This window comes from Hemiscyllium ocellatum, chromosome 3 (genome assembly GCF_020745735.1).
Source record: "Hemiscyllium ocellatum isolate sHemOce1 chromosome 3, sHemOce1.pat.X.cur, whole genome shotgun sequence".
NCBI lineage: Eukaryota > Metazoa > Chordata > Chondrichthyes > Orectolobiformes > Hemiscylliidae > Hemiscyllium > Hemiscyllium ocellatum.
Window position 1 is genome coordinate 7,582,931 of NC_083403.1, and position 19,297 is coordinate 7,602,227.

Here is a 19,297-nt window from a genome sequence, read left to right on the forward strand (position 1 = left end):
ATCTACAGACCCAGAAAATAACACCGTCTTATTCCTCTACAAACACTGCCCCAGGTTAAATTAATAGTTATGGCTTATATTTTAAGTTTAATCAAGAGACATATCTCCAAAAAACATATAATCAAGAAAGAACCCACTCTACTCCCTACTGCAGATTCTCTGTGGGCCACACTTAAAAACGATTAACTTATCTGATTCTGTGCTGTGAACTTTGCCCAACAGTTCCTCCAAGATCAGTTATCATAGAACATAGAAAAATACAGCGCAGTGCAGGCCCTTCGGACGTCGATGTTGCGCCGATCCAAGCCCACCTAACCTACACTAGCCCACTATCCTCCATATGCCTATCCAATGCCCGTTTAAATGCCCATAAAGAGGGAGAGTCCACCATGTTACTGGTAGGGCATTCCATGAACTCACGACTTGCTGAGTAAAGAATCTACCCCTAACATCAGTCCTATACCTACCACCCCTTAATTTAAAGCTATGCCCCCTCGTAATATCTGACTCCATACGTGGAAAAAGATTCTCATGCTCAACCCCATCTAAACCCCTAATCATCTTGTATACCTCTATCAAGTCACCCCTAAACCTTCTTTTCTCCAATGAAAACAGCCCCAAGTGCCTCAGCCTTTCCTCATATGATCTTCCAACCATACCAGGCAACATCCTGGTAAACCTCCTTTGCACCCGTTCCAATGCCTCTACATCCTTCCTATAGTATGACGACCAAAACTGCACACAATACTCTAGATGCGGCCACACCAGAGTCTTATACAACTGCAACATGACCTCAGGACTCCGGAACTCAATTCTTCTACCAATAAAAGCCAGTACACCATATGCCTTCTTCACAGCACTATTTACATGGGTGGCAACTTTCAGAAATCTGTGTACATGGACACCAAGATCCCTCTGCTCATCCACACTACCAAGTATCTGACCATTAGCCCAGTACTCCCTTTTCTTGTTACTGTTAATCTGCAGTATAATCTGCTCACAGAGAATCTGCAGTAGGGAGTAGAATGGGTTCTTTCTTGATTATATGTTTTTTGGAGATATGTCTCTTGATTAAACTTAAAATATAAGTCATAACTATTAATTTAACCTGGGGCAGTGTTTGTAGAGGAATAAGTTGGTGTTATTTTCTGGGTCTGTAGATTGTGAAGGAGCAAACATGACCTTTAATAGAGTGATATGTACCTCTAGTCAGATGTGGGACTTTAAAGAGAGTTGAAGCGTTATTGCAGATTATACTGCATCAGACCAATGTCAGAGAAGTCTACAGCATAAAACCAGTTCCTTCAGCCTAACTTGTCCATGCCACCTAGTTTTCACAATTTAACTAGTCCCATTTGCCTGCATTTGGTCCATATCCCTCCATATCCATCTCAACCATGCACCTGTCTAAATGTTTCTGAAATGACAAAATTGTACTTGCTTCCACCACTACCTCTGACAGCCCGTTTCAGACACTCACCATTCTCTGTATGAAAGAAAACTGCCCTACTGGATCTTTTTGAATCTTTCCCCTCTCACCTTAAACCTATACCCTTTAGTTTTACACTTTGCTACCAGTGAAAATAGTTGTTGGCAATGTACCTTACTTACTCCTCTCGTGATTTTATAGACCTCTGTGAGGTCACCCCTCATGTCTCCCATACTCCAGGGAAAACTTGTCCCAGCCTATCCAGAGTCTCCTTATAACTCGCACCTTCCAGTCCAGATGGCATCCTAGTAAATCTTTTCTGTACTCTTTCTAGTTTAATAATATCCTTTCTATAGTAGGCAACCAGAAGTGCATGCAGTTTTCCAAATGTGGTCTCACCATCGTCTTGTACAGCTGCAATAAGATATTCAATGCTCTGATCGATAAAAGCAAGTAATTTCAAAAGCCTTCTTCACAACCCTGTCTTACTGTGACTCCACTTTCAAGGAGCTATGAACTTATACCCCTCAATCTCTTTGTTCTCTAACACTCTTCAGGGCCCTACCATTGACTGTGTAAATCCTGCCCTGGTTTGACCCACCAAAATGCCACACATTGCATTTATCTAAATGAATCTCCATCTGCCATTCCTCAGCCTACTGGCCCAGTTGATCAAGATCTCACTGCATACCCAGATAACCTTCTCCGCTGTACATTATATCACCAATCTTGGTGCCATCTGTTGAAATAACTGCACAGAGGCCAGTATCCTGTCAAAAATTCATCCTTTATTTGCATGTGTACTGTACGAATTGTGAGCATAGTCCCTAGACAAGGGGGACTTTCTGACATTCTAATTTATATTTTTAGTCAGTCCTTAACTGAGGAGATTCCCATCTCCTAGTCATATCTTTTTTCTTTACTTTGTTTTTTCTTCTCCTACAATACTTCCTTACAGCAGTAGTGCTTATTTTACACACCCAAAAAACAGCTGCTGTGGGGTAAGTGCAGGAATCAATAAGAAAAGTATGAAATAATTTTATTCAATTTTTTCCACCACTTGGAGAAATACCCTTGTGGCCAGTGAACCAATACCAGGCAGACCCTGGTTGAGGCAATGCCTATGTAAAAGAAAAAGGGAAGGGGAGGGTAAGGATCAAATCAAAATGGAGTTGGATGGGGAAATAAAACACTCCACCCCATGTACCCATGTCTCCCTAAAGGCATCGAGAGTGTTGGTGGATACCATGTGCAAGGACATCTGGACACCCACATAAATGTGGGAGAGGCAGGCAGGTGGTCAAAATGACCCTCTCTACAACCTATTGCCTGGACCTTTGGTAGCCAGCTTGGCCAGATCCAGGAGCAGAACCATGAAGAGATCACTCCTTTTTTTTTAAACCCATACACTACTGCCATACAGTAGCAGTGTTTATTTTCCCCCTCAACACACATGTCGCATGTATATGTAGGTGCAGGACACAATGAGAAATGCCAGTTGTGTAAATAACTTTACTAATATTCCACCACCAGGGAAAACACCCATGTGACCAGAGAACCAGTGATAAGCAGAGCCCCGATAAGGGCAATATGTGATAGAAAAACTGAAGGAGAAGGTTCTGATCAAATCAAAATAAAATTGGAAGGGGAAATAAAGCACTGCATCCTCCACAGTTCCCACTTGTGCCCAAAGGCATCAAGAATGGTGGTGGACACCTGGTGTCTAACATAGCCACAGAAGAAGGGCAGGCAGTCAGTAGAAATGACCCCCTCTGCGGCCTGCTGCCTGGACCTGTGAATGGCCAGTTTGGCCAGGCCAAGGAGCAGACCCACAAGGAGATTACTTCTGTTTATATCTGGGGTTACTCTTGTAAAATGTTCTCCATCATACTGGAAAAAGGAGCAGGCTGATGATACCCCAAGTGCCAGTCTCGTACATAAGTACAAACCTTTATGAGTATTAATTGTGGCATACTGCTGGGACTCCTCATCTAGTGGCAGTTGCAGGTAGGTGTGGCTCATGTCCAACTTTGTGAAGGACAGCTCTCCTGCCATTTTTGCATACAGGCTCCCTATGCAAGGGATTTGATATTTATCCAGCTGCGAGAAGTGGTTTACTATCCCCACAAAGGCGAACTGAGCAGTCAGGCTTCACAGTCAGTACTGCAAATGTGTTGCTGGTCAAAGCACAGCAGGTTAGGCAGCATCTCAGGAATAGAGAATTCGACGTTTCGAGCATAAGCCCTTCATCAGGAATAAGAGAGAGAGAGCCAAGCCGGCTGAGATAAAAGGTAGGGAGGAGGGACTAGGGGGAGGGGCGATGGAGGTGGGATAGGTGGAAGGAGGTCAAGGTGAGGGTGATAGGCCGGAGTGGGGTGGGGGCGGAGAGGTCAGGAAGAGGATTGCAGGTTAGGAGGGCGGTGCTGAGTTGAGGGAACCGACTGAGACAAGGTGGGGGGAGGGGAAATGAGGAAGCTGGAGAAATCTGAATTCATACCTTGTGGTTGGAGGGTTCCCAGGCGGAAGATGAGGCGCTCCTCCTCCAGCCGTCGTTTTTCACAGTCAGTACAACTGCTACTGCTCATTTCACAAACTGCACAGGTCTAATGATTCCTTTGCTTTCCAGCCTTCTGACTTCTGCCTATACTTGTTCCCATAAAGCAAATAGCATTGGGCGGGGATTGCAAAAATGGCAGAATTGCTTTCTGGTCAACATACAAAGTGGCCTTAGCCCCTTTGATATTCCCTAGTCTTTCCTGAAAAAAAACTACTACGTATTTAATTCGGACTTTACTCAGGCAGTCATTTTCTAATTAAAAATGCTGAGCCAATCAAGGTGAATCTTTTTCAACCAATTCCACCCAGTGTAGGCTTCGGCCCAAGCCTCTTACTACCATTAGTGGTAACTGTGCCAACTGCTTTTCATAGTAGACCGGAACTGAAGTTGTATCCTTAAACTGTAACTGTCCCCCTGTGTATGATCTCACTCTGGTTGAAGCCCAGAGCAAATTTTATGAAAGATTGGATCTGCAACCACTGATAACAGCTGCGCCAGTATCAACCTCCATGAGAACCAGGTGACCATTTTAGTAGACATATATTTTAATTGTTTTTAATTTGGATTAAAATTGCTTAGCAATTTAACCACTTCAACCTATATGTTGTGGACTTTACAGAGTATGCATTCTCTTGGATATTGGCCCAGGAGTTCCCTTACTCAAGTGAGGCATTGCAGGACCCTCTTGCTCTCTCTCGAGTCTGTACACCAGCAACAACTACAATGGCTCGCTGGACCGGATCCTGAAAAATGTCATAGTCATTTGGCTGAGGCTTGGCTTTATTGTGGATTTTTGCCCTGCATGAGACTCTGTAATTGCCAACACTGAAGTGATGTTCCCCAAACTCAGTTGGACAGTTGAGGTTGTCCACTTCCATTTGGATGTTCTGTAGCTCCCATGATCCACTTGCCGCATTTTCTCATAACAAAGCCAGTTGTAGTGCCTGTTTGAAATCCTATTGGCTTCAGTGTTATGAAGTTGAAGGCATGTACTGTACCTTTAAGAAAGAGAGAGTGCTGTTCTAACAGAGAGCTTACAAGCACCTCTAGATCGCAGACTAGATAGCAGGCACAGAGTGGACTGGAAAATTGAAAATTGTAGCATTTGGCTGTGAAATGGATACCTGAGTTGTGGTTGCTGTTTTGACAACAATTTGAATTTAATCAATCGGTATAAATTATGCCCCAGAATACTAAAACTCAATCGGGTTTGAATTTAATGTTTTGCCAAAATTGAACCGATGAGACGATTTGATTTTTGGGGGTATAAAAATGCAAATATTTTAAAAATTGATCAGAGAGTAATTGCCACAGAGGGAGAAACTGCTGGAGAGCTAATTGCCCATCTAATGTCTTGCTTTCAATGAAATTAGAGAACACTCTGTATCAAAGATACCTTTCCACATGAAACATACTCACAGTTAAAAGAAAGATGATGATCCAGGGAGATCAGGAGCAGGAAACTTGAGGACAGTGGAGAAGGCAAAGTCTGTGTGATTTTCAGATTATACTAATATAATTTTAATATTGGAACAGCATATTGTTATAGAGTTGGAGTCAGAGAGTAAGCAGTTAAGAGAAAGTGAGTAGTTTTGTTTTGTTTAATGCTCACTCTTAGAGTAAGAAGATAAATTGATATTTTTCCTTTAAATAGTGGAATTTAGGAGTTCTCGGTCACTCACATTGTAACAGATTATAAGGCTAGGAGAGCTTTTCTGGGTGTTTGGTTTAATTAACAGAGCTGATGTTACCTTTTCTATCCTAACATCAGCTAATAGGCATTTTTGCTACACCATTAATCCCACATACTAAATGGTCTCTCAGTATCTTATTCAAGGTCAGCCCAAGTCACATGCCTTTGCTCATCATCTTAACCTGGTCAAAAATCCTTATCCATCCCAGATGTTAGTCTCATCAGCCTGTAGATCCAAGGCATTTCCCTGCAGCCTTTCTTAACTAATGGCACTACACTAACTAGGCTCCGATTTTGCGCACTTCACCCATGCCTGTCGATGATACAAGTGTCAAGATATAGTCTCTTTGTCCAGTTTGGAGTCCTATCACCTTAACAGAAAAAGTTGGCTCCTCCCTCAATGCTACAATTTGAGACAATGACAATTGACAAAGAACAGATTATGATGGAAGTTTAATGATATGCTGAAGCATGATAAAGTCATATGCCTCATGGAATTGTCCTGGGATCTTGCACGAAATGTATGATCACAATTTGTTCATTCTTGACTGCAAAATCTGTTGAGTTTAAGAAGGCTGCCAACTTAGCCAAATTGTTGCCTCCTCTAAACAGGTACCTACCTTTCAGTGAGGCAGTATTTTCTGGAAGTTGAAAGTCATTGTTAAATAATTAGAGTAATTTGTCAAAAAGGATTTTCTTCATGTGGGATTTAGCAGAGTTCCTGGTTGTATCTATCAGGTAAAATTTAATTAATTATCACTTAAAAGTATTGATGCAAAATAATAAAACATCTATATCTTATAGTTTCATTACACTTTTATCAATGTTTTATTGTATGAAATTTTCTTTAGGCTCACTAACAAGTCTTGAAAAAGCTGTAGTCCTGAAAAGTGAAACTGTTGATCTTTCCCAACTGCGCTCATTTGAACAAGTGACAGCTGCAGTATCCAATCCGGAAATGATTCTACAGCTTGAAAATCTACTTTTGTTGTGGCACAATCAACTAGAACAGGTTTGTATATTTAGAATGTTTAATGCTTGATTATTCAATTAACAACTTGGATGAAATAACAGTCTGGATTTTCTGCTGGCCAGACAGTTGACATTTTAATGTAGATATGAATGAAACAGAGAAATCCATATTGTCAGAGAGTCTGAAGGAATTGTCTGGGAAATTGAAAATCAATGCAATTTATTAAATTTAATTTTATTCAGGAAAAGTTAGACTTTGACATACATAGTCGAAAGCCTGGGTAACTAACTAAATAAACCGATACTTACTTCGTAGGCGTACAACGACAGAACAATTGTAGACTCCAGACTGTGATCTGATAAACCCCCTGGATCCAAACCAATTTCCCACACTGTGGATCTTAACTCCTCAGATCCAATGCACTTTCCTGCCCTGCCAGACCTGATGTCTCTCACCTGGCTAATCTACCCTAAGCACTGCATTACTTACCTTGTCACTTTGCACCCTAACCTTCTACCCTTCCGACTTGGCATCCTACCCATCTGTCACCATAGTTACCTGCAGTTGGCAGCCTACTTATCTGGCACCCTAGCAACATGAAATCCTACTTAGCTGGCACTCTCCTCCCTTCCCATCTGCTATCCTACCTCAGCATGTAAATCTCTCCAGTTGGAATCGTATGCAGCTGGCACACTACTTTACCTGGTGCCTTACTACCTACTCATCCAGCATCCTACTCCATACTCAACTAATGCCCTTCCCAGCTGACACCCTAATTATCTTGCAAACATCCCCTTAACCATCCAGCATTCTACCCACCAAACACCTGAGCATCATACTTACCTTACATACTTACTGTTTGACAGTAGCTGTCCAAGTGGCTGTTGGAAACTTTAAAAGGCAATCTGGTTTGTCTGCCTTGGATGATTCTGTGCTACAAAGGAACTGTCAGAATGGAAGAATGGCTCTGCAATTCTGAGGGAACTCTGATTTGAATCTCCTCTTAAAAAAGTGGAGATCCTTTCTTTCATTAAAAATATTGTCAAGGTAACTCATAGTCGGCTGGACCAGAGCATTACGTTAATGGGATCTATGCTGAATTAGTAAGTTGGATACAAAATTGATTTGGTCGTAGAAGGCAGAGAGTAGTTGTAGAGGGGTGATTTGTTGACTGGCAGTCTATTACCAGCGGTTTTCCACAAGGATCAGTGCAGGGAGCTCTGATTGTAAGATAAAAAATGCTTTATATTTTCATCCAAAGTTTGCAGATTTCATGAAAATTGGGGAAGTTGTGGATAAGAAGAAGGATGTCAATGGAAAAATCAGTAAGATATAGATCAGTTGAAAAGTGGGGCGTAAAAATTACAGATGGAGTTTAGTCTGGACAAGTGTGAGGCAATGCATTTTGAGAGGTCAAATAGTCATTGAGTCAGAGTTGTACAGCATGGAAACACATGCTTCAATCCAGCTCGTCCATGCCAACCAGATATCGTAAATGAATCTGACCGCATTGACCAGAATTTGGCCCATACTCCTCTGACCCCTTTCTATTCATGTACTCATCCTGATGTCTTTTAAATGTCATAATTGCACATGTCTTTACCACTTCCTCTGGCAGTTCATTCCATACATGCACCGCCCTGTGTGTGTGTTAAAAAAGTTGCCCCTTAGGTCCTTTTAAATGCTTTCCTTCTCACCATAAACTTATGCCATCTAGTTTTGGACTCCCATACCCTTGGAAAGAGAGTTTGGCTATTCACTCTCATGATTTTATCAACTTCTGTAAAGTTACCCCTCAGCCTCCGGTGCTCCAGGGAAAATAACCTCAGCTTTTTCAGCCTTACGCTCCAGCTCAAATCCTCTAACCCAGCAGCATCCTTGTAAATCTTCTTTGAACTCTTTCCTATAGCAGGGAGACCAGAATTGAATGCAGTATTCCTAAAGCAGTCTAACCAATGTCCTGTACAGCCTCAAGATGACCTCCCAACTCCTACACTTAATACACTGACCAATAAAGGCAAGCCTAATAAATGACCTCTTCACTACCCTGTGTATCTGCGACTTCACTTTCAAGGAACTCTGAATCTGTCTCCAAGGTCTCTTTGTTCGACAGCACTCCCCAGGACCTTACCATGAAGTGTTTAAGACCTGCCCTTATTTGCCTTAGCAAAATGCAACACCTCACATTTATCTAAATTAAACTCCATGTGCCACTCCTCAGTCCATTAGCCCATCTGATTAAGTACAGTTGTACTCAGAGAGCCTGCTTTACTGTCCATTACTCCACCAATTTTGGTGTAATCTGCAAACTTACGAACCATACCCCGTATTCACATCCAAGTCATTTATATAAATGGGAAAAGCAGTGGACCCATCACCAATCCTTGTGGCACACCACTGGGCACAGACCCTTCAGTCTGTAAAACACCCCTGCACCACCGCTCTGTCTCCTACCTTCATGCCTGTTTTGTATCCAAATGGCTAGCTCTCCCTGGATTCCATGTGATCTAACCTTGCTAACCAGTCTACCATATGGAACCTTGTCAAATGCGTTGCTGATGTCCATATAGACAACATTCAAACTCTGCCTTCATCAGTCTTCTTCATCATTATTTCAAAAAATGCAGTCAGGTTAGTCAGACAGGATGTGCTATGCACAAAGTCCCAATCACTCCTTGCCTTTCTAAATACATGTAATCCTGTCCCTCAGATATACATAAATGATCTGGAAGAGGACACTGTTGGCATGATCAGCAAGTTTTCAGATTGCACGAAGATCGGTGGAGTAGCAGAAAATATAAGGGACTGTCAAAGAATACAGGAGAACATAGATAGACTGAGAGTTGGGCGGAAAAGTGGCAGATAGAGTTCAGTCCAGACAAATGTGAGGTGATGCATTTAGGCAAAACTAATTTGAAAGCAAATTATGCAATGAACGGAAGAGCCTTGGGATAAGTTGATGAGCAGAGAGATCTGGAAGTGCAGATCCATTGTACCCTGAAGGTTGCTGCACAGTGGATAGAATAGTCAAGAAGGCATATGGTATGCTTGCCTTCATTGGATGGGGTATGAGGAAAAGAGCTGGCAGGTCATGTTAAAATTGTACAGGACATTGGTTTGGCTGCATTTAGAATACTAAATACAGTTCTGATCGCCACATTACCAGTTACAAGTGGAGTTCCGCAGGGATCAGTTCTGGGTCCTCTGCTGTTTGTAATTTTTATTAATGACTTGGATGAGGGAGTTGAAGGGTGGGTCAGTAAATTTGCAGATGATACGAAGATTGGTGGAGTTGTGGACAGTGAGGAGGGCTGTTGTCGGCTGCAAAGGGACTTAGATATGATGCAGAGCTGGGCTGAGGAGTGGCAGATGGAGTTCAACCCTGCCAAGTGTGAGGTTGTCCATTTTGGAAGAACAAATAAGAATGTGGAATACAGGGTTAACGGTAGGGTTCTTAATCAGGTGGAGGAACAGAGGGATCTTGGGGTCTATGTACATAGATCTTTGAAAGTTGCCACTCAGGTGGATAGAGCTTGTAAGAAGGCCTATGGTGTATTAGCGTTCATTAGCAGAGGGATTGAATTCAAGAGTCGTGAAGTGATGTTGCAGCTGTACAGGACTTTGGTTAGGCCACATTTGGAGTACTGTGTGCAGTTCTGGTCGCCTCACTTTAGGAAAGATGTGGAAGCTTTGGAGAGGGTGCAGAGAAGATTTACCAGGATGTTGCCTGGAATGGAGAATAGGTCGTACGAGGATAGGTTGAGAGTTCTCGGCCTTTTCTCGTTGGAACGGCGAAGGATGAGGGGTGACTTGATAGAGGTTTATAAGATGATCAGAGGAATAGATAGAGCAGACAGTCAGAAACTTTTTCCCCGGGTACAACAGAGTGTTACAAGGGGACATAAATTTAAGGTGAAAGGTGGAAGGTATAGGGGAGATGTCAGGGGTGGGTTCTTTACCCAGAGAGTGGTGGGGGCATGGAATGCGCTGCCCGTGGGACTGGTAGAGTCAGAATCATTGGTGACCTTTAAGCAGCAATTGGATAGGTACATGGATGGGTGCTTAATCTAGGATAGATGTTCGGCACAACATCGTGGGCCGAAGGGCCTGTTCTGTGCTGTATTGTTCTATGTTCTATGTTTTATTACTGAAAGGATGTGGATGCTTTGGAGAGAAGGTTTACGAGGATGTTGCCTGGTATGGAAGGTGCTAGCTATGAAGAGAGGTTGAGAAGGTTAGGTTTGTTTTCATTAGACAAAAGGAGATTGAGGGGGGACTTGATTGAGATTTACAAAATCATGAAGGGTATAGACAGGGTGGATAGAGATAACCTTTTTCCAAGAGTGAGGGATTCAATAACAAGAGGTCGCTTTCAAGGTGAGAGATGGAAAGTTTAAGGGGGATGCACACGGCAAGTACTTTACACAGACGGTGGTGGGTATCCAGAACGTTTTGCCAGCAGAGGTAGTAGAGGCAGGCATGGTAGATTAATTTAAAATGCATTTGGACACATGCATGAGTAGGTGGGGAGCAGAGGGATATAGATGCTGAGGAATTGGCTGACAGGTTTAGACAGTAGATTTGGATCAGCTCAGGCTTGGAGGGCTGAAGGGCCTGTTCCTGGGCTGTAAATTTTCTTTGTTTTTTGCTCTTTAATCCCCTCCAATAATCTAACCACCCCTGGCATCAGGCTCACTCATCTATAGTTCCCTGGCTTTTCCTTAACGCTTTTCTGAAATAATGGCACTTTACATGTGGCTAATGATGATGTACAAATTTCAGCAAGGGGCCCAGAAATCACTTGCCCCCTTCTCACAAAGGTTTAGGAGACATCTGATCAGGTCAAGAGGAATGCAAGAGGAAAATATGTAGTAAGTAGCAGGACCCTTAGTAGCATTGATATACATAGGGATCTTGGGGTACAACTCAACTCAATAGCTCTTTCAAAGTAGCAACACAAATGGATTTGATAGTAAAGAAGGAGTAAGGCATGCTTGTCTTCATCAGTTGGGGCATTGAGTATGAATTTAGATTAGAGTGGTGCTGGAAAAGCACAGCAGGTCAGGGAGCATCTGAAGAGCAGGAAAATTGGCATTTCGGGCAAAAGTCCTTCATCTGGAATGGAGGCAGGGAACCTCCAGGGTGGAGAGATAAGTGAGGGGTGGGGGCTGGGGAGAAGGTAGCAAAGAGTACAATAGGTGCATGGGGGTGGGGATGGAGGTGATAGGTCAGAGGGGAGGGTGGGGGAAGGTAGCAAAGTGTTCAATAGATGAATGGGGGTGTGGATGGAAGCGAGAGGTCAGAGGGGAGGGTGGAGCAGATAGGTGGGAAGGGAGATTAGCCCCCCCATCATCAAAACATCATCTCCCAGACCATACAGAACCTTATCACCTCAGGAGATCTCCCACCCACAGCTTCCAACTTAATACTCCGGGAACCCTGCACCGCCCGATTCTACCTCCTTCCCAAGATCCACAAGCCTGACCACCCCGGCTGACCCATTGTCTCAGCATGCTCCTGCCCCACTGAACTCATCTCCACCTACCTAGATACTGTCCTATCCCCCCAGTCCAGGAACTCCCCACATTCGTTCAAGACACCACCCACACCCTCCACCTTCCACCTTCCATTTCCCTGGCACCCAATGCCTCATCGTTATCATGGACATCTAATCCCTCTACACCTCCATCCGCCATGACCAGGGCCTCCAAGCCCCCAGTTTCTTCCTCTCTCGACATCCCCAACAGTACCTTTCCACTGACACTCATTCATTTGGCTGAACTGGTCCTCACCCTTAACAATTTCTCCTTTGGATCCTCCCACTTCCTCCAGACCAAAGGAGTAGCCACGGGCACCCGTATGGGCCCCAGCTATGCCGTCTCTTTGTTGGCTACGTAGAACAATCCATCTTCCGTAGTTACACCGGCACCACTCCCCATCTCTTCTACCGCTACATTGATGACTGATCGGCGCCACCTCTTGCTCCCGCGAGGAGGTTGAGCAATTCATCAACTTCACCAACACATTCCACCCAGACCTTAAATTCATCTGGACCATCTCGGACACCTCCCTCCCCTTTCTGGACTTCCCCATCTCCATTAATGATGACTGACTTGACACTGACATTTTTTTACATACCCACCGACTCCCACAGCTACCTATATTACACCTCTTCCCACCCTACCTCCTGCAAAAATGCCATCCTGTATTCCCAATTCCTTCGCCTCTGCCATATCTACTCCCAGGAGGACCAATTCCACCACAGAACACACCAGCAGGTCTCCTTCTTTAGAGACCGCAATTTCCCTTCTCATGTGGTTGAAGATGTCCTGCAATCATCCACCTCCTGCACCTCCGTCTTCAGACCCCACCCCTCCAACCGTAACAAGGACAGAACCCCCCTGTTCCTCACTTTCCACCCTACCAATCTTCGCATAAAATCGCATCATCCGCTAACATTTCTGCCCAAATGGACCCCACCAGAGATATATTTTCCTCCCCACCCCATTTTGTTTTACACAAAGACCGTTCCCTCCGTGGCTACCTGATCAGGTCCACGCCCTCCAACAACCCACCCTCCCGGCCTGGCACCTTTCTCTGCCACCGCAGGAATTGCAAAACCTGTGACCACACCTTCTCCCTCACCTCCATTCAAGGCCCCAAAGGAGCCTTCCACATCCATCAAAGCTTCACCTGCACATCCACCAATGTCATTTATTGTATCTGTTGCTTCTGATGCGGTCTCCTCTACATTGAGGAGATCAGATGCCTCCTAGCAGAGCACTTCAGGGAACATCTTCGGGACACCCTCACCAATCAATTCCACTGCCCTGTGGCCCAACATTTCAACTCCCCCTCCCACTCTGCCGAGGACATGCAGGTCCTGGGCCTCCTCCACCGCCGCTCCCTCACCACCCCACACCTGGAGGAAGAATGCCTCATCTTCCGCCTCAGCACACTTTAACCCAAGGGCCTCAATATAGACTTCACCAGTTTCCTCATTTTCCCTCCCCCCACCTTACCCCAGTTCCTAACTCCCAGCTCAGCACCATCCTCATGGCCTGTCCCACCTGCCAATCTCCCTTCCCTCCTGTGCACTCCACCCTCCCCTCTGACCTATCACCTCCATCCCCACCCCACCCCCATTCATCTTTGCTACCATCTCCCCAGCCTCCCTCTTCTCCCCCACCCACACACACATGTATCTCTCCACCCTGGACGGCCCCTGCCTCCAGTCCTGATGAAGGGCTTTTGCCCGAAACATTGATTTTCCTGCCCCTCGGATGCTGCCTGAACTGCTGTGCTTTTCCAGCACCACTCTCATCTAAACTCGGGTTTCCAGCATCTGCAGTCCTCACTTCTACATTGAGTATGAAACTTGCCAAGTCATATTGCAGCTGTATAAAACCTTAGGTCACATTTTGAAGTATTGTGTTCAGTTCTGGTCACCATTCCATAGGAAGGATGTGGAGGCTTTAGAGAGGGTGCAAAAGAGGTTTACCAAATTGTTACCTTGATTGGAGTTTATTAGCCACAAGGAGAGGTTGGACAAACTTGGATTATTTTCCTTGAGCATTGGAGACTAGCAGTGACCTGATACATGCATATAAAATTATGAGAGGCATGATAGAGTGGATAGTCAGTAACTTTTCCCCAGGGTGGAAATGTCAACTGGAGTGCATTGGTTTAAGGTGAGAGGAGAAAGTTTAGGGGTGTTGGGTATCCAGAATGTGCTGCCAGGGGAGGAGTAAAATCAGATAGGATAGCAAAGTTTAATGAACAGGCAGGGAATAGAAGAATACAGATGTGATTTTCTTGGAATGGCCTCATGGTCAGGACTGACATATGGACTGATGGGCCTGTTTCTGTACGCTATGCTATGTTCTGTGTTTGATGTTGTGAAAAAAAACGTAAGGGCAGGAGTAGCAATCTGAATGACATTGCCTCTTCTTAGAAAATCCAGCCCAATAAGCTCATGATATTCACGTTTTATCTTGTGGATAATTAATCATTACAGAAAAAGTTGATGTTAGGATAAGAGGTTTTCCAAACTGTTATCTGCTTTGGAAGTAATGTATTACAGTTCTATTCAGACTTTATCATGATTTCTCAGACAAACTTTGATCTTATGATTCAAGCATTTATGACAGATTATTGCTACTTAAAGGTGCAGTTGTACTTTTCGGAAAGGGATGGACTATTCTATATATTTCGCAGCATACTCTACATCTTGCCCCTCATTTAACTAGGTTCTACAAGAGACAGAGGGTGGTGGTGGAGGGTTTTCTTTTAGACTGGAGGCCTGTGACCAGTGGAGTGCCACAAGGATCGGTGCTGGGTTCTCTACTTTTTGTCATTTACATAAATTATTTGGATGTGAGCATAAGAGGTACAGTTAGTAAGTTTGCAGATGACACCAAAATTGGAGGTGTAGTGGACAGCAAAGAGGGTTACCTCAGATTACAACAGGATCTTGACCAGATGGGCAAATGGGCTGAGAAGTGACAGATGGAGTTTAATTCAGATAAATGCGAGGTGCTGCATTTTGGGACAAAAACTTTAGCGGGACTTGTACACTTAATGGTAAGGTCCTCGGGAGTGTTGCTGAACAAAGAGACCTTGGAGTGCAGGTTCATAGCTCCTTGAAAGTGGAGTTGCGGGTAGATAGGATAACGAAGAAGGCGTTTGCTATGCTTTCCTTTATTGGTCAGAGTATTGAGAACAGGAGTTGGGAGGTCATGTTACGGCTGTACAGGACATTGGTTAGAGTCACAGAGGTATGTGGCCTATGAGTGAATAACATTTAAAGGAGTTGTTATAGACCAGACAAAACCCTCTCAAAATATATTAAGACGAAGGCCTACACTCTGAACATTTTCTTATTTTATAGGCAAGTGCCAGGCATTACATTTCAGATGCAACTTGATTGGTCAAACTACCTTGAAGGAAAACATATTTTTTTCATGCAGCATAAATAAAATACAACAAAATAGAGAATGGAGATCACCCATAATAATGTTGCCAAAGCCAGATGGATATCCAACATCCATCTGTGGACTGTTATCAACTAGACCAAATGTCCTCAAAATATATTAAAAAGGCAGCCTACACTCTAAGTTTTCTATTTTAAAGGTAAATACCAGGTGCTGTGTTCCAGATACAATTCAATTGGTCAAACTATTTGACGTTAAGCAAAACACAATTAATTCAAACACTATAGTTAAAATACAATAAAAGTAAGAGGAACTTGGAATCTCTATTGGAAAACTTAATAGAATAATGGATTATTTAACTACTGAACAGTTACTATTCCATTATACTAACATCCCATAGACACACCCTTGGCAAAAGCAAATTCAGTAAAATGGATTATCTCATATGCAATTCTCCAATCCAGGAAGAAAAACATCAGGACATAATGCTTATAGAGAGAGGGAGAGTAGTAGGGAGAGAGATACAACAGCTACCACCCAGCTGCAAGACCCTGTAACAGCTATTATTGGAAACAAAAAAAACTAAAATTCCTGGTTCTGTGGGGGCTTGATCCACCCATTTAGGCTGCTTCTATTGTTCCAATTTAAAAAAAAACAAGGCCTCACAAACTGTTTACCCTAGTGGCTTTGAGTTGACTGCTTGTCACCTCTGCATTAAAAACTCTCTTTGAAAGAAAACCCAAGACAAAATATATCTCTTAAAGCCAGAGCATTGTTATACTTCCCCCCCCCCTTAAAAAATGAACCAATATGCAAAATTGGTTTCATTCTTAAAAACCATTTGTCTTACTGTATTAGTGCACTACAATACGTATAAATTACATTGAATTCCTGCATGGTTTGAGTCAATACTTCAGTCCATTTCACTCTGTTTTTCCTTGCCAACGAATGCCTCTGTTTTGTTTCATCAAAGTTGCGATGACACATCGGCAATTATATCTTCTCTTCCTGCCACACGTATAATTCTCAAATTGAATGGCTGTGATAATTCAAGCTTGATGTAAGCAGTTTGGAATTTTTGTCTTTAAATTTGTCCAAAAACTGTAAAGGTTTATGATCAGTATATGAAATTGTCTCAGAAACATTACTAGCATCATAAATGTTGAAATGCTGCACAATAGCTTCAGTTTTCCTCACTCCCAAATGGCCTTATATTGGTAATTCATGTACTATGCTCTTTTCTATCAGGCAGCAAGCGGCTCAGTGGTTAGCACTGCTGCCTCAAGCACCAGGAATCTGGATTCAATCCCAGCCACAAGCAACTGTCTATGTAGAATTTGCACATTCTGCCGTGTCTATGTGGGTTTCTTCCGGGTCTTCTGGTTTTCTCCCAAATCCAAAGATTTGCAGGTTAGGTGGACTGGCCATGCTAAATTGCCCATAGTATCCAGGGATGTGGATTAACCATGGTAAATACAAGGTTACAGGGCGTGGTTAAGGAATAATGGATCTGGGTGACATTCTCTTTGCAGGGTCAGTGTGGGCTGACTGGCCTGCTTCCACACTGTAGGGATCTATAACCCACTGGTAATGCAACTTGATGAACTTTTCAATTTCTCACCTACCTGAATATGTGATGGCTCAATTTTCTCATCCAGTCTTCATTTTTAAGAAAGGAACATTCTGGGATACATTCAGATACATTTTCTGTGTATGATTTTTCATCTTTCTGTTGTAATTCACCAAACCATTGAGCAAAATATATCCACTTTCTTCTCCATCTGTTCTTGCTTTTTCGCAAACATTGTCTTGTGATAATTGAACTTCAACAGCCTTATTTTTATTCTTTGATTTCTCTTTCTGTTTCAATCTGTGGCTTTATGTCCTTGTTATCACGCAGTCAGGGAAATCCCAGTATACACTTCCTGAAACATTTCAGATTCCTAATTTTCCACAGGCTTTTCAACCACTGTGGGCTTCATTGCCACCTATAATCCAGCCATATCATTCCTGAGGACTTTAAAACCTCATTTTACGCAATGGAATGATCCGCAAGCCTCATTCCTGATGAAGGGCTTACGCCTGAAACATCGATTCTGCTGCTCCTTGGATACTGCCTGATCTGCTGTGCTTTTCCAGCACCACATTCTTAATTCTGATCACCAGCATCTGCAGTCCTCACTTTCTCCTAGTTGATTACAACTTTATTGCAAAGCCTCTTCCAAGACTGACAACCTTGAAGAAGTTGACTTCCTCTCTCTACAAGGATCTCAGTGAGTCTTTCTCTCACCGCATCCCCCCCCAACAAGGTCATCTCCTCTGCTCGGAAGCTTTTCAGCCATGTCCTGAAGCAGACTCACTACCACAGACATGTCTTCTTCTTTGTGTCTACCTATGGAATTGACTGATCCTGCATGGACTCCAGACTACATTCATTCTGTCACAATTTGGACCTGAATAGGATAACCAGTACCTACTACAAGTCTAAAACCTCCAGAAACAGTTCTCCTTCTGGATCCTCTGCTCCACACTCACAGCCATGTGCCGCCACCTACTCTCCCTGCAGTCAACCCTGCCACAGCTCAGGGCCACACTCTCCCAGACCTGCAAAAGACCTCTGCTGTTTTATATCCTCAGAAGAATTCATACACTCAACAAATGCTTTTTCTCCACCACATTGGACATAAAAGAACATACGTTAAACAAACCTTGGTGTAACAACCTCAATACTTGGGTTTCCGTGACCATTCCAGAACCTTCTCCTGGCATCTGGAACTGCTCAGATTCCATTGGCCATGTAGCTGCTCCTGCCACCACTGCCGTGGTGAATGATGACGTCATGTCCGCCTCGGCAACACAGATCTCAGCACTGCCCACCATGCCGCCTCCGCGATTGCTATCCAGAAAACAACCACCGCGATCACCAGGAAGATGACCGCCTCTGCGACTACAATAAAATCCACCACCGCTGCGACTGCCGCAAGACTACACTGCCACTGGAACCGATGCAGTATCTACCTTGCACGTCACTTCCATCCCTGCAATTGCCACTGCTGCAGCCACTTCTGCCCCCAGTGACGTCAATCATTGGAGCATCGATGACAACATTGCCGACGTCACGCGTTACATCACTTCTGCTCCCACGCGTACCACCATAGGCCCCACTTCTGGCCCATGGTGACGTCACTCCCGACCCCATAACCACACCCACTCAGTTGGCATTCTCCGCCCCCATTCTCAGCTCCAGCCCCACACCAGGTCCTGGCTCCTCGCCCTGCCATGTTTTTACCCTGCTCCCAGACCCTCCCCTCACTGAGGATGAATGATCAGTCCTCAGCAAAGGTCTCACCTTTGTCCCACTATGCTCTCAAATTAGAGTTTGACATTGAACATTTCTTCTGCCGCGTCCGCCTTTGCCTCCGGGCCCACTTTTTCCATCAAGACTCCAGGCCACCCTCCGAGGAGCCTTTCCCCCGCCTCCAATATACCCCATCCACCTGGACACCCCGTGCTGGTCTGTTACCCGCCCTTGACCTCTACATTTCCAATTGCTGCTGTGACATAGACTGCCTCAACCTGTCCACCCACCACACCCACTCCAACCTCTCACTCAAAACGCATAGCCCTCCACTCTGTCTGCTCCAACCCCCACATCATCATCAAATCTGCAGACAAAAGGGTTTGCTGTAGTAGTTTTGTGCACTGACCTCTC

The 19,297-nt window shown here is 44.0% G+C and overlaps 1 protein-coding gene across 1 annotated transcript in view; it reads left to right on the top strand.

The window, feature by feature from the left end:
* The window catches only part of LOC132834281 (dynein axonemal heavy chain 8-like), a 1,170,382-nt gene that overhangs the window by 105,801 nt on the left and 1,045,284 nt on the right, over window positions 1-19,297 (top strand). Inside the window, exon 6 of the mRNA XM_060853001.1 lies at window positions 6,531-6,691. Coding sequence (XP_060708984.1) covers window positions 6,531-6,691 — 161 coding nt within the window. The remainder of the gene's footprint in view (window positions 1-6,530; window positions 6,692-19,297) is intronic.